At 37.4% G+C, this 15,960-nt stretch overlaps 1 protein-coding gene across 9 annotated transcripts in view; it reads right to left on the bottom strand.

Annotated features, from left to right (window-relative positions):
• Positions 1 to 15,960, bottom strand: part of Tank (TRAF family member associated NFKB activator) — a 74,357-nt gene that overhangs the window by 17,465 nt on the left and 40,932 nt on the right. For 3 of the 9 annotated variants that reach the window (XM_029473604.1, XM_029473601.1, XM_029473592.1), the window contains 3 exons: positions 11,274 to 11,340; positions 10,607 to 10,718; positions 9,769 to 9,887 (listed from right to left, as the gene is read on the bottom strand). The exons of 1 other annotated variant lie outside the window; for it this stretch is intronic. In XM_029473604.1, the coding sequence (XP_029329464.1) occupies positions 9,769 to 9,887; positions 10,607 to 10,718; positions 11,274 to 11,300 (258 nt within the window). In that variant the 5' untranslated portion in view covers positions 11,301 to 11,340. The remainder of the gene's footprint in view (positions 1 to 9,768; positions 9,888 to 10,606; positions 10,719 to 11,273; positions 11,341 to 15,960) is intronic. 5 more of the 9 variants (XM_029473588.1, XM_021151212.2, XM_029473607.1 and 2 more) reach the window with 3 other exon arrangements.

Here is a 15,960-nt window from a genome sequence, read left to right as displayed (position 1 = left end):
ACTCAGGTTATCAGAACTGGAGGAAGTACCTTCGTCCCGAGAGCTACCTTGCTCTTCTGTTACCTCCATTCTTCAATCCAGCCTGTGACTGGTAAGCATGTCCTTTAGCTCTGAGCTATGCACCCCAAGTCTCCACAGTTTTAACAGATTACAGTAAAAAAAAAATCAGCATTTGCTATGTACTTAGTACAATGGATACAGATAAACAACTGGCAATAATTTGTAAATATCATTTAATATATATTAATATTTATCCAATAAATGTGAAAAGGAATAATGAGGAAAATGGTGATATTCATGTATTCTTGAAGCTGATAAAATGTTTGAATATTCTCAGTATTTCTCTTACTGACAAAAAGGTAACATGATTTTTAAGAGGAAATTACAATCTATCTAAAGCACTGCGTCTCAGCATAGAGTTCAAGATCTCTGTGAATCCCAAGATCCTTTCAAGATGTCTGCACTTGGAGAGGTGTCTGTCATAGGCCCTTAGTGTCCTTGCACATGACATGAATATAAGGGTCTGACTATTCTTTATGTGGCCGTTTTTTCAGGACTGCTATGTTTACAGACAGTCAACTTGAAAGACCAGATAGTTCCTCAAAGATCCAGCTAACCTGGTGCTTGTTGTGAAGCGCAGGACTCCCTAGGCTACAGGTTCCTTTCCACTCACGTAAGTATGGGCATCCATCTGAGGTCTCTGTAAGCTCCGCCTGCCCAGGTGGGGGCAAGGCAAATAGATTCCTTACTGCTCTCTATGCTATGGCTAGTACAGACGGTTTTCTTTGACATTGTCTATGTTTCCTTTTGGCATCTGCAATATGGTTAATGATATTCTCACAGTAGTATTAAGATGGTATGTGCAGTGTTTACTGAACTGGCATTTACACTGATTGCACAAAAAGTAGCTGTAAGTGAAGCTTCTGATGTGTCTTGAAGTGCAAGGATTGTCTTGGGGAGACTTGCATAATGCTTTAGTTGTGAGATGAACTAGTCACTTTTTAAAAAGAATGCTATTTTCACTTCAAAGAATGAATGACATGCAGGCTACGGTTATTCAGACATTTTTCTCAAAAGCAAATGAAGCTAGCCTGTCACTTTAAGGAAAACAAGTGACAAGACTTGTTGCCAATGATAAAATTTGAGCTTTCAAGTGAGAATTAAAATTTTGGAAAAGTTGTACCTGTTATAGTAAGCTTGACAGCTGCCCAATACTTAAAAGGTTTATGTGGTGAGCTTGGTGATGACATTAAATTCAATTTTTAAATATCATCTAATAAGTCAACACTTGGAAGATCTATAATCTATACAATTCAGCAAGCCAATAATCAACTATCTAACTCATTATGTTAAAATCATACGTAAGTAAAAAGACAGTCAAAATGTAAGATAGACCACTGGCAGTTAAGTAGGTGAGGAGTTCACTGATGTGGCTTCAGATGTCACATTGCAGCTAACAGTTACAAAACTGGGCCAGTGAGATGGCTGAGCAGGTAAAGGCACCTGTTACCACAACTACTGGAGTTTGCTCCCTGGGACCTACATGATAGAGAGACCAGAATCCTCCTACATGTTGTTCTCTGACCTCCATATCATTGCATTTATATGCACACAAATAAAAATTTAAAAAGTAGCTACCTGTTACTAAGTTTTGGTGTAGCATCAAAGAATAATACTCATAACAGCTAAGAGCTTTCCTGTTACAACCATGTTGTATATGTGGGGATGGATTCCTGGCATATAATTTAATAAAGAAAATATAAAACAAAACAATAATACAACAAATTAAATGTAGATGCATTCTAAAACACTGAAATATAATGTCTTTGCTAAGTGGTGTTGTTGTACACCTTTAGTCCCAGCACTTGGGAGGCATAGGCAGGTGGATCTCTGTGAGTTTGAGGCCAGTCTAATCTGTAGAGCTAGTTTCAGGACAGCCAAGGCTACACAAAGAAACCCTGTCCCCAGGGTGGGGGTGGGGTGGGGGAACACCACCAACGAAAAAACAAACCAAACCCAAACCTCCAAACCAAAAACCAGAATCAGTATCTTCCGAACAGATGTGGAGAGCTTTTAGGATGACAGATTTTAACATAATAGTAAGACAAATGAGGCTGCTGTGCGTATATGTGGGGTCTGTTCCTTACCTATTGAGGTTGTGAGGAACAAACAGCCTTTTCATGTTTTAAAGAATCCAAGGCTGGAAAGAATATGCCAACTCCATTTTGTAGTCTTTATAATTTAGAAAAAAGGGAGGGGCAGGATGTGGAAAATATGACAACTTGGAGACAAAAGGGGAGAAAAGTCAGCTATACTGAAAATACTCAATTTGCTTAAGTGTTAGGGAAGATGCGATTTCTATCTTTCTTTTTCTAAAAAGTATTACACACACACATATATATATATAAAATACATTTTTTTCTAAAATTCTTTCAATGTTAATATAAATTAATATGTATTAATTTAAACTTAAGGGACTTATTAGAAAGTTTTCCATATCAACATTTTTTTCTTAGATTTTGTGATATCTAATTTTGATAACTTTGGAAAAATTTAAAATTCTAATGAATGAAAATAAAACTGGTTGGGAGAAGGTAGAATGGGGCATTTGCTCCTACTGAAAAGGCAAGGATTCTTTTAATATGGTACATATAAAACACATTTTCCTTTAGTTTTCTATAAGCCCCAAGTTGGTATATACCGCTGTTTACTAAGCACAACTCCCATTTCTGTATATTAGAAGAGGGGAAGGCAAGTGAGCACTAACAGGACACAGGAGCAATGGTTTTAACATTTCAGTCAATTCCATTGCAAATTCTTAGAAAAGTTACATATAGTAGTATGCTTAGATGATATAAATTAGATATAACTTTACTATAGAAATACCTTTGTGATTAATGACTTGATGAAAAGTCTAAAATTTAAGTTTTATTTAAATGATAAATGTTAATTTGTTTAAATGTTTGTCATCTATCTGTATGTTATGCTCTCTTGATACAAAATCTGGACTATATATAATATACAGCAACTTAAACAAGAAAAAAGTGCAGTTTAAGAGACTAGCAACAGAAAATAATGCCTAAAGTAGTGAAGGAAGGCACAGGGCCCAGCACTTACCTACATATGCCTAAGTTGGAAATCAACCAGAAGTTCAGAGCTTGTCAATGCACACAGGGCAAGCATGAAGATGCCAGCCAAGACCTAGACCTGTTACCCTAATATTTTAAAAACCACAAAAGGCCAGGATGCTTAATGGTTGTGAGCTTCATACTGTCTTCAAGCACGACCCACAGAAAAACTGAAGGGATTTGTCTAGTTGTTTTCTGCCAGCTTGACATACACTAGAGTCATCTGGGAGGAGACACTCTCAAGGGTGGAGTTTCCTCCATCTGGCTGGCCTGCCTGTGGGGCATTTTCTTAGTGATTGATGTGGGAGGGTCCAACCCACTGTGGGTGATGCCACAAAAAAAAAAAAAAAAAAAAAAAAAAAGCTACCTGAGCAAGCCACAGAGAATAAGTCAATAAGCAGCATTCCTCCACTGTCTCTGCTTCAGTTCCTGCCTCCAGGCTCCTCCCCTGAGCTGCTGCCTTGACTTCCCTTCAGGATGCACTGTAAGATGAAATAAATCCTTTCCTCTTCCAAGTTGCTTTTGGTCATGGTGTTTATCACAGCAAAAGAAAGCAAAGTAATAGAGAAGTTGGTACCAGGACTGTGACAAACTTTACCATGTTGTTTTTGGAAGAACTGTGGTAGCATTTGGAACTCTGAGCTGCAAAATGAGTGCTCAAAGCTTATAAGGAACTCAAATTCCATGCATGTGCACACACCAGGGGTGGGGAGTGGGGTGGGGTGGTAGGAAGGGAAGAGGGTGCATTTTTCACATAAATTAGTTTATTTATAAATATTTTCAATTTTAAAAGTTGTTTATAAAAATTAGAAACAATATGTAATGTTTTTTTAGTTCTCTATTCACTGTCCATTAACATCCTCTTTTATAACTTTTCAAATTCTTAAGATCATAGCTTATGGTATTTCTCCCTCTGAGCTTAAACCCAGGATTCAGGAAACGAATTGTCATCATCTGATGCTGGACTAATCCTCTCCCCTACCCCCTCTCCCCTACCCCCTGCATTTTCCTAAAAGACTAATCTACAATGCCTGTGATGCTTTAAAGACAGACTTTGATTCTTGCTCCTGGAAGGATTGACAACATACTTCTAAAGACCAGAATACTGTGGAAGTGAAGGTACGTGACGCTCATGACTAGGTCACAGAAAGCAGCTTGCACTTTACTCTTGGATCCCTTACTTTGAGGAGAGTTAGCTGCCAGGCTATGAGTAGACACCCATATGGCAAAGCCTTCTGCCAAAAGCTATGTGAGTGAGCCATCTTGGAAGTGCATCCTCCAACCAGTGAAGCCTTCAGTCTATAATCCTTGACTACTTTTGATTTCAGCAACATGAGAGGTTGTGAGCCACAACCACCCAGCTAAGTCACTCCTGAATTTCTGACACATAGAAATTGAGAAAATAATTTTTTTTTGTTTTATGATGTTAAGTTTCTGAGTAAGTTTTGAGTAACTAGTTATATGACAGTGTAAAACATATGTAACTACTGTGGTGAGCAAGATATGAAACTCAGTTATTAGAGTTGAACTATAGGCACATTCTTTCAACTCTGAAAAAGAATACTGAGTGTCATCTGATGATAAGACTTGATGTCTTGACCTCTTTATGTTCTTTTTAGAATGTCCTGCATACTTTCTGTATAAGAACAGCACAAACACAAGCGGAACTCTAAATATTATTGATTGGTTGAGTCACTACAGTACTGGAGACTGAAGCCAGAAAGCATACATACTAGGCAAGCACTCAGCCACAGAGCTACACCCCAACCCAAGTTGATGTTTCTTAAAGTCAAATTTTCTAAAATGGTCCCCCTGCCCCAACTACCTCTCATTCCTTTGCTTCATGTCTCATTTCTCTAGGTAGCCACACAAGTGCAATTTGCCAAAGTGTCCAAGAGCCTTTCCTCTCTGGCATATTCTAACAGGAATAGTCTAAAGAAAACTTATCTTCAAGCTACTCATCAGACACGAGGACAAAAGAACTGTAGGCGGGTAGCAGTAAATCCTTCTTTTACTGGTTAAAGGCGTTTTTGCTAACTTACTAATTCCTAGGGAAACAAAGACAACTTATTAGGAATATAACTTCTAGAAATGGTTTTATTTAATTGTTTTCTTTAAATATTATCAACATCTTAAAGTACACCTTAAAGTTTATCTATATCCTACCCATTCCTCCATGCCTTCCTACTTTCATCCTGCAGATTTTACAAAATAGGAAGTAAGTGTGGACTGCTTCATTTTGAAAAAAATCAAAACACCTAATATAACCATATATTTCAAAGTTCCATTCTTAGGTCACAATTTCTCATCTGTATTAGCTAAGAGTGAATTTATTTATAACGTATTCAGTACAGATCAATAAATATCAAATTCACAAGTAGATCAAAGACTCCAAATTTAAAACCCCAAACACTACAACTGCTAGAAGAAAGCATGGGCACACATAGACCTCTAGGACATAGGTATAGGAAAGAACTTTCTGAATGGGACTCCATTTGCCTAGAAATTAAGACCAATCAGTAATTGACGACTAGACCTCACAAAAGTAAGCAAGGGAAGAAGCCATCCACAGATAGGAGAGAATCTGCTAGTATCCATCTGACAGAGGACTAGCATACAGAGTATACAAAGAACTAACAGAACAAAGAGTCAAGAAAACAAATGACACGGTTGAAAAATAGGCTAGAGCTCTAAACATTTTTCAGTAGAAAAAATAAAGCTGGCTGAGACATACCTCAAAAATTGTTTATCATACTTGGAGATTAGAGAAATGCAAATTAAAACTACTTTGAGATTTCATCTTACCCGTTATAATGACTAAGATCAACGAAACAGCTGATAAATTCTGGTGAAGCTGTAGAGAAGAGGAACCCTCATTCGCTGTCAGTAGGGATGTAAATTATTAGAGTCATTCTGGAAGCCAGTTTGGGAAGTCCTTAACCATATGATCTGGTCTAACTCTTTGGCATGTGCCGAAAGGACTTGACATTCCCCTGCACAGGCACTTGCTCAGCAGTGTTCAGAGCAGTCCTAGTCACAATAGCCAGGAAATGGCAACAACCTAAATGGCCTTCAACAAAACAATGGATAATGAGAAGTGGCACACATACACGATGGCATACTCTTCAGCTCTAAGAAGGAACTCAGGATTTTCAGGTAAATGGGTAGACCTGCAAAAGATTATACTGAGTGAGACAACTCAGACCCAGAAAGACAAATACTCCATGCTCTCTGTCATCTGTGGTTCCTAGCAGCAAGTCCTCAGAAAGGAGTAGAAAACATGGAGTAACTACAGAAACCAAAAGAACCAAGGAACCACAGTGTGGGGGAGGTAACGGGGTAGCAGGATGCAGATGATGTGAAACAGGAAGAGGAGGCACAGGGAGTGGGTTGCACCTCCAACTGGGTGGGAGGGGGATGGTTAGTACAGAGGGAGGAGGAACAAGGAACACGTAACACCAAGATTGTTTGAGAAAGTATCAAGGAATTGTATTATTTTATATTTACCTAAGATTATACATGGTTCATAAGTATATGTGCACACACATAATATACATATTTATTGGAGGAAGCCAAGCCATTTGTGCTTGGCTCAAGAACCACGGACTAACAAAAAACCAAGAACCAGGTATAAGAAACCCTCCTTTTGATAGGCTGGTAAAGATCTGAAAGTCTCCTTCCTGTGGTTCCAGAATACACTATGAAAGATGTTACAAAGGAGATGTAATTAAACAGCTGCAATACGGATGAACCATGACAATAACCATCCTGATAAGACACACAGAAAGGTGCAATAAGTGGCACCCCCATATCAGTGGCAGTCAACAGTTGTCTAACAATCTTCTGACACAGAAATCAAGAAAATAATTTTTGTTTTTTATGCTGTTAATTTCTGAGTAACTTTAGAGAAACTAGTTACATGACAGTGTAAAGCATATGTAACTACTGTGGTGAACAAGATGGAAAATTCTCAAGGCCCACACAACAGGAGGGAAATCATGCCTGGTACTGGAAATCTATCTAGCTTCTGGGCTAGTGAGGTTTTGGGCCTTAGAAAATAATCTACTGTTGCTACCTTCTTAGACCAGAGTGATCCTCACAACAGTCTAAATCTATATTCAAGTGTAGCTCGCACCCCAAATCAAAAAAACTTCTCTTTACAGCAAATGGAAACCAACACCGAAAACCACACTGGACACAGTGCAGAGATTAACAGATGGATACAGCGACATCACTGTTCCTTCATCTATAGGAACAGAAAACCACACTGGACACACACAGTGCAGAGATTAACAGATGGATACAGCGACATCACTGTTCTTTCATCTATAGGAAGCATAATGGAAGAGAGGAGAAAATTTTGAGAACCAGAATACCAGGAGGTCGGTAAGAAAACTTTAAGAGCCAGAATACCAAGAATTCAGGTGTGAAACATCTCTCCTAGAAATGGCTGCATAAACAAGACCAGAACAATGGCAGTATCAATGGACATTAACTTGGGAGGGAAATCTCTTGGGGTCCCACCCCTAGACAAAGAACACGCAGTGACTACTGAGAGAGGGATCATTTGTCTCTCTCAGTGATAAGCACCCTTATTGGTTGTCCAAAACCAAATGGTCAACCCTGAAACCACATATATACAAACAGCAAAAATGACACACACACACACACACACACACACACACACACACACACACACACACACACACATACACACACTGTAATAATAATCAAGAAAAAAGAGGTTATCAACTTGAGAAAGGGGAGCCTGTGAGGGGCTCAGGGGAGGGTAGCTGGAAAGGGCTGGAGGGAGAAACAGGGAGGGAAAGGGATGAAGTCACATTTTAATTAAAAACACTTTAAAAAGAAAAATAAGTATGAATGTAAAAAGAATAGATTTCTTGTCTAAACATTCAGTTTCTGCTAGCCCTTTGGATTGAAGATAACATAAAAGAAAAAGAGAAATTTAAAATGTAGTTTAATTTATTTCTATTAAATGCTTACAACATAAGAAATGAAATTCATGAGCTATTCAAAGAATTAAAATATGGCTATGACATAAATCTCACTAGTGTCACTGACAAGGATAATGATAAGTCACTGAATTTATAATTATTCCTTACCCAGAGTTTATTTCTTTAGACCTTGTTCCATGGTCTGTCCACAAATACAGTACAATTGGTGCAGCATTATTAATTCTTTGGAAATAAGCTAGCCAAGCAAAGAAAGTTGAAGGAAAAAATAGAAAACAATTTAAACGTAGGATTATTTTTCTATAGTACTATTTAACTCAGTTTAGAGTTTTATTACTTTATTAAAACTTATACTTCATTAAGTGCTTATGATACGAGGGGGATGGGAAACTAGTAGGAAGCCTGGAGAGATGGCTCAGCAGAACTCTTATGTGTCACTGTGAGGACTGGAGTTCTGGTCTTAGTACTCAATAGCAAGCAGAGTGCCTGTATCTATCTATAACCCCAACACTAAGGGAGGTGGAGACAGGATGGCTAGGACTTGTTGACTTTCAACCTAGAAGAAAATGCACATCCCAGATCCAGCGAACACTCCACTTCTGGGGCTGGGGGGATGGTTCAATAGTTAAACTCATTTGTTGCTCTTTCAGAGGACCCAAGTTTGATTCCCAGCACCTACACAGTAGTTTTGACTTCCATGGACAGCAGGCACACATGTGGTACATATGAAGGCATGCAGGCAAAACACTCACAAGCATAAAACTCACAAATAAACTTTGAAAAGACCAAGCCTCAAATGAATAGGTAGAGAGTGATAGTGGAGGACACTTGGTACTCTCTCCTAGTTCTGTGAGCATGTAACAGGCACATATACCCACACATACTGTACTAACATACAGACACACACCAACAAATAAATCTTTAAAAAACACTAGGAAATATGAAGCTTAAGGGTTATCTTAAATATAAGTAACGCTATTTAGGAGGATATATCATGTTTGCAGATAGAGAACTTTGTTTAGAATTCTAGTGGTAGGGGGCTGGAGAAAGATGGCTCATTAGTAAATTGTGTATACCGTTCTTGCAGAGGACCTGAGATTGGTCCCTAGCACCTTCTCTACATAGCTCACAAGCAACTGTGACCCCAGTTCAAGGTGATTTACTGCATTTGGCCTCCATGAGCATCTGCTTACATGTGCACACATCCACATGTAGGCACACAGACATACATAATTAAAAATAACACGATCGAGGCCAGAGCACGATTAAGTGGTGAAGAGCACTTACTGCTTTTATCCGGAACCTGGGTTTAATTCCCAACACCCACAAGGTGCTCACGACTATTTGTAATTAGTTCTAGGAGATCTGATACATCTTCTGACCTCTGAAGGCATTGCACGCATATGGTGCACACATAAAATTCATTAAAAAAAACTCTTTAAAAAAATTTCAGTGGTGAGTCATTGCCTCAGGAAGAAAAAATGAAATATATTGTATATCAGCATTTAAATGCTACTTTCTGAAGAATCAATGTTAGGGGTGAAAAAATATATTGTCTGCCTTCTTCCCATGTTTTACCCATTCAAACTGTGTGAGCATATAAACTAGATAATCTATAACTCTGTGAAGTCTGACCGCTTAAAAGGGAGACTGACAGCACTTCCTACCTTTGATTGCTTATCTCTCAGTGTGCCTAGTTTCACTTTATCATGTGGTTCATCAAGGGTCAAATTGTTCTTCCTTCTCTCACTGTCTTCAAGCAAAGGTACATAGCCATAACTGTTATCTGCAAGACAAAACACTTGTACATCAGTAGAAAGCCCTGGAAAAAATAATTATAATAAAAATAAAGACAGACTTGGTGGCCCAAGCCTTTGATCCCAGCACTCTGGGAAGCAGAGAGAGGCAGATCTCTGTGAGTTTGAGCCCAGCTTGGCCTACATAGTAAGTTCCAGGACAGCCAGGGCGACGTGGTGAGACCTTGTCTCAAACAAAACAAAACAACAACAAAACAACAAAACAACAACAACAACAAACCAACCAACCAACCAACCAACCAAAAAACAAAAACACAATCTCAGTAATTTCAAAGAATATATTTTAAGTTCTAGTTTTATAATTTGTGTAATATTTACCATGGTAAGTTGCCTACTTATTAAGTTCTTCTTACCACTAAACACTTATTTTCCCATAAGATTTTTTGTTTGTTTGTTTTGTTTTTTCAACACAGGGTTTCTCTGTTATAGCCCTGGCTGTCCTGGAACTCACTTTGTAGACCAGGCTGGCCTTGAACTCAGAATTAGCAACCCAGGATTCCAGCCTACAAAATATTTGAACATCCACTTCCTCATCTCCTCTAAGTTTCAATTAAACAAGCATAATGTATAGCTGTGCTATGATTCTTGCTGGTACTATGATTCTTATCTCAAGATAAAAAAGAAATACTTAGGTTTTATCTTTTCTCTAAAGTTACCAGAAATATATAAAAAGAAAAGAAACGAGTACCTCGACTAGAATCCACAAGAAGTAGCTGTGATTTCAGCCTGTCAATTAGGGTTTGTTGAAATGACAGCTGTTCCTGTTGCTCGCGTATTCTTTGTTCATAGTTCTCAGTCTGCTGACAAAAAAAAAAAACAAAAAACAAAAAACAAAACCCAGTTAGCCTGATCCTCACTGACAGATGCTTTACTTCTATTAATAAGCACAGAAGCTTCCTATCCGACCCAGGTAACTGAACAATCTATTCATGAGTTACTGACTCCATTATAGTTAGTATCAGTGACTTAAAACACTTAGAGCAATAGACAACTTTTAAAAAAAATATCTTATTTAAAGAAATTCCAGTCAACAGTTTGACACTATTTTTTTTTTTTTGGTCTTTCAGTAAAGATAAAAATTATAATTTGAAATTTAATACTTGTAAATAAGAAAAAAGCATGAATGATAAAGTATGTGCTACATTAAAGTTATGTTTTAAAAATACAAACCAGTCTTAAAACAAAATTTTATGTCTTAAACACTGAATTTAATTTTTAGAGTATATAAATCCATGGAATAAGTACCCAGACGTAAAGATTATAAAAGCCAAAGAAACAAATATAAATTCTAAAACTTTTGTGGCCAGATACGAGAACAACAAGGTTAATTTTTATTATATAAAAACTCTACTTACAGATTTTAAGAGGCATAATCCTCTCATACTTTCATTTGATCTTGCTATTTTATTATGACTATGAAAACTAAACAATGAAAATGACATGGATTAGACATACAGATATGCCAACCTTCAAAAAAAAATCTCAACGTGTCAGATCACAGTTACCTAATGAGTACATTCTCATTCTTTTTTTTTTTTTTTTTTTNCCTGGAACTCACTCTGTAGACCAGGCTGGCCTTGAACTCAGAAATCCACCTGCCTCTGCCTCCCGAGTGCTGGGATTAAAGGCGTGCGCCACCACCGCCTGGCTAATGAGTACATTCTTAAGAGCTGCACTAAGAAAGCACACAGAGTATGAAAGTCTCTGATACTTTCTACAAATGACTAAATGTAAATTTCTCAAAACATGAAAAGGGTTCTAATAATTATAGCAACATTTGTTATATACTAGATGTTTGAGCTTTTTAATTGATTAAAACTAAAGTTCACAATTAATGAAGTTGTATTATTTTCAGGTCCCAAGTAAGCCTAAAGTTCCTTATAAATCAAAGATCTGTTCCTTATGTCTCAAATATAAATAAAAGAAATAAAAAAAAACCCACTATATTTACTCAAATAAAAGACAGACTTTCATACATAGGACACTTGTAACTGAGAAAGTGGGTAAGTAACCTGACTGGCATGTTAGCTTTGTATGTTACCTGGGAGCAGTCTTACATAACTTGACATTCCCCACAGAGCTTCACAAACAATGTTAAATATATGCTGATTATTATAAACAGAAGAAAGATTCAAGGAGAAGTCTCAGCCTTAGAGAATTCAAGCTCTAGGTTATCAAGCCCTAGATCCCAACAAAGTCTAATACAGAGCCATGTTTCTCTTATTCTATACACACTGGCACCCAAACTGCTGGAAAAGTGGGTAGACTGACTACAAGAAAGAGGCAAATGTATCAGCTAACTCCTAACACCTTCAAGTGTCTGGGCTATCTCTGCTCTCTCAGGTGGGAGAATCAGCAAAATACTAGGTCTTCCCTACGTGCTTTATGCATTTACAACATTTGTGTTTCAAAGACCTTAAAATTCTTTATAACATAAACAAGTAATTTTAGTTATTACCCATTTTCCCACTATATCTGGATAGGTGCATACATCCTTGAGCAAGTAACCAGGTTAAAAAAAAAAAAACCCTAGCAAATTAGAGATAGGTTAAGAATAAGTGTTGAAATTATTCAACTCTCAGGCCATTCTTCATCTATTATGCACACTTCCCAACTTCCGTGAAGAAACCAAAACACCATGTATGTTCATTTGGAACCAACTCAGAGCACTTCTGCCAATTAATTTTCATCTTCTTCTCTCCAGCCTAAACACTTCAGCACATCTGTCTATATCATATTATAACAAATAATGCTGAAACGTATTAAATAGCTAGGAAAGTTAATATATCAGCGGCCATTTCACATAAAAGCCTTGAGATGTTTCTTGAATCAAATGATAATGTATTATAAAGCCAAGGCAAAAATCTTTTTACATAAAAATTAATATGCTGAAAGTGTACTTGGGCATACAGTGGAACTGTGGTTCATGTTCTTCTGGACTTTTCATGGGTTTATGGTTTTCTAATCTGTCTACATGTCTGACAGGCAGGGACTATTTGTTTCTGTAATCTCTAGTGTCACAGAGAGTCTGGCATATACTGAGATGTTCAGTGTATATTAGTTGAATAACACGCTAATTAAATTGTTAATGAAATATCTAAGAAATTGATGTGCCTTCAAAAATGACCTGAAGAAATGGAGGGGTAAATGGCCTTGCTTTTGATGCTTGAAACTAAGTAAAACATGTTTACTTTTTTTTTTTTAAGTCAAAAGATTATGTTCACTGCAAATAAACAAACAAATAGCATAAAATGTTTTTTTAAAAAAAAATCAGAAAATTGATGCACAGTCACATTATTTTAAACGCTACTACAATTACAAAGCAAGTGCATTCCAGTACTATCAAAGACCCCACAAACAGAAAACTCACTAACAACCACATTGAAAATGTACAACAGTAATGTCTTGTCAACACTTCTGTACAGAGCACAGACATGACAGCTAAAACAGACAGAAGAGAAGATGCTTTTGACAGCCAGTGTGTGTGAATGATTCTTTGAGTCAGATGGCAGCAACAAGTTACCAACTAGGAGATCTGCATGACAACTAACCATCCATCTGTATCAAACACCATCTGGCCAAGATGACTCTGGCTTCTGTGTACTTGACACTCTTTCTAATTCCAAAGACTAGCAAAACAAGTGGTCTATCAGAGTCTAAGAAGTAAACAGGTATATAGGCACTTGTGTCATAAAGGGTTGTGTGTTCTTTCTTAGTGTTCAGCAACAAAGTAGTATGATGGAGATCAAATACATAGTAGTACATACCATCAATTTATCAAAAAGGGTCATTGAAATATTCTATAGACTATCATGAATAAAGCAAAAGCCTCATCCTAAGAATTATTCTGAAGCTGGAGAGCTGGGTCAGCAGTTAAGAGGAAATGCTGCTCTTGCAGAGGACTTGGATTAGGTTCCCAGCATTCACAGGGAAGTTCACAACCATCTGCATTGCTAGTTCCAGGGGATCCAATGCCCTCTTCAGGTCTCTGTAGGCATCAGCATGCACTTGATGCACAGGCACATATGCAGGCAGAACATTCATTCACATGAAATGAAAATAAATTAAAAAGAAGTGTTCTTTTTTTAGAGCATTTTTTCAGTCCATTCTCCTCGAAGCTAAGATACCATATTTCCAATAATTTTGGACATACAGCTGTTCAAGTTTTCATGAGTTTCATAAATATTAAGATTGGGTTCTGTTAATTGAATTTTTTCTTGTTGCAGACATTGGATGCTCTAATTTTTCATATTTTCTAAGATGCTTACTTCTTATATTGGGAGAAAAATTTAAATTTCCTTAAATCATCTATAATATTCTACACTGGTCAAATATTATTTCTCATCTTGAAGAACTAATCCCAACATTCTGAGAAAGTACAATGGATTTCTTCCAGTGATTTTTTACTAGGGAATTTAATAAGTGTTGGGTGGATAAAACAAGCTTTCAATGTAAAAACATTTAAAACTGATCCAAGATTAGTAGATATGAGATCTTTATTGAAGGCGCTGCTTGTATAAAAATCTCTCAACAGGGAGCTCCACAGTTCATGAAGGAAAATAAATATTATTTATACCAAAATATAGCAGTTTAGACAAAAGATAATACTTTATACACAATCTATTTTTTAAATCCACCATAAAACTTTGGTAAACGAAGTTATCAATTTTACTTTCTTTTTTTTTTTTTTTTTTCTTTTTTTCTTTTTTTTTTGGTTTTTCGAGACAGGGTTTCTTTGTATAGCCCTGGCTGTCCTGGAACTCACTTTGTAGACCAGGCTGGCCTCGAACTCAGAAATCTGCCCATGGGATTGAAGGCGTGCGCCACCACCGCCCAACTACTTTCTTTTTAAAAATGTACAAGATAATATATTTTGTCTTACATGTAGCTCTTTCTTCAATCATTCTTTGTGTATTATTTTAATAAGCTTCCCACTCACCATTGACTAGAAACTAGGACTTAACTAGGATCCACTGAGCTGGAAAAATCAGATTATCAATTTGACTATCTACTGCTAGTACTGTCATTTCTCAGCATAGTAAATGGTAATGCAGGTTGGGATGGGGTTGGGGGAGGGGGAAGGTTTACTCAATGCCAAGAGTTATAACAAACATCCCACTCAGCTGAAGCTCAGACTTCCTCTGGGCCATTTGGGCTTCTGATGCCCTTAAGCAAACAGGTTAAGAAAGGAGTAACAGTGTTAGGCAGGGCGATTGATCCAATCACAACATGGGAAAATTGGATTCTCCAAAATGGAGGTAAGAAAGATTGTCTCGAGTACAGGAGATCCTTTAGGGTGTCTCAAGGTGCTATCATGTCTTGTGATTAAAATCAACAAGAAACTACAACAGCCCCTTCAGCAATGAAGGTATGGAACACTTCTTCAGGAAAAGAGCCAAGAGCTGTTGAGGTGCTTACCAAGGGTGGAGGAAATACAGAATGGGTAGTAGAGGAAGGTAGTTATAAATACCAGCTAAGGCCATGTGACTAGTTGTAGAAATGAGGATAATAGTTGACATGAGTGCTTCTGTCACATTTTGTAAAGAATGCGTTTGTATAGATATTTGTATTTTTTACTCAATTTCTTTATTATGTTATGTAACATCAATTAAGAAAATATCAATGGCTATCACATTTGAGATACTCATAAGTTTGAGAAGGTCCCGTGAGAAACATGGCCACCTATTCTAATTTGTAAGAAGTTGTTGTTGCGGATAGGCCTGGTGCTGTTCTTGTGAACCATCTCCTAATGAATAAAGCAGCCAATACTGGGTGAGTAGGCGGGACTTCCGGGTTGGACGGCGGAAGAGAGGAAGCAGAAGAGAGTAGTCCACAGAGGCCCTTTGTACAGAGTGGTACCCATGATAAAGAGCTCCTTTGCTGCAGCTGAGTTAGCACTAGCTGTTACAAAATGATTTCTTTTTGTAGTATACTCTCTGCACTGCAGAATATCTGTGATTAAAAACAAATCAAGACAACCCTCTTCCGTTCAGAAAAGCACCGGGGCAGCTGGGGCGCAGGGTCCACTGACACTCGCCAGCT

This window comes from Mus caroli, chromosome 2 (assembly GCF_900094665.2).
Source record: "Mus caroli chromosome 2, CAROLI_EIJ_v1.1, whole genome shotgun sequence".
Taxonomy (NCBI): domain Eukaryota; kingdom Metazoa; phylum Chordata; class Mammalia; order Rodentia; family Muridae; genus Mus; species Mus caroli.
This window is presented reverse-complemented; position numbering and strand designations above follow the sequence as displayed.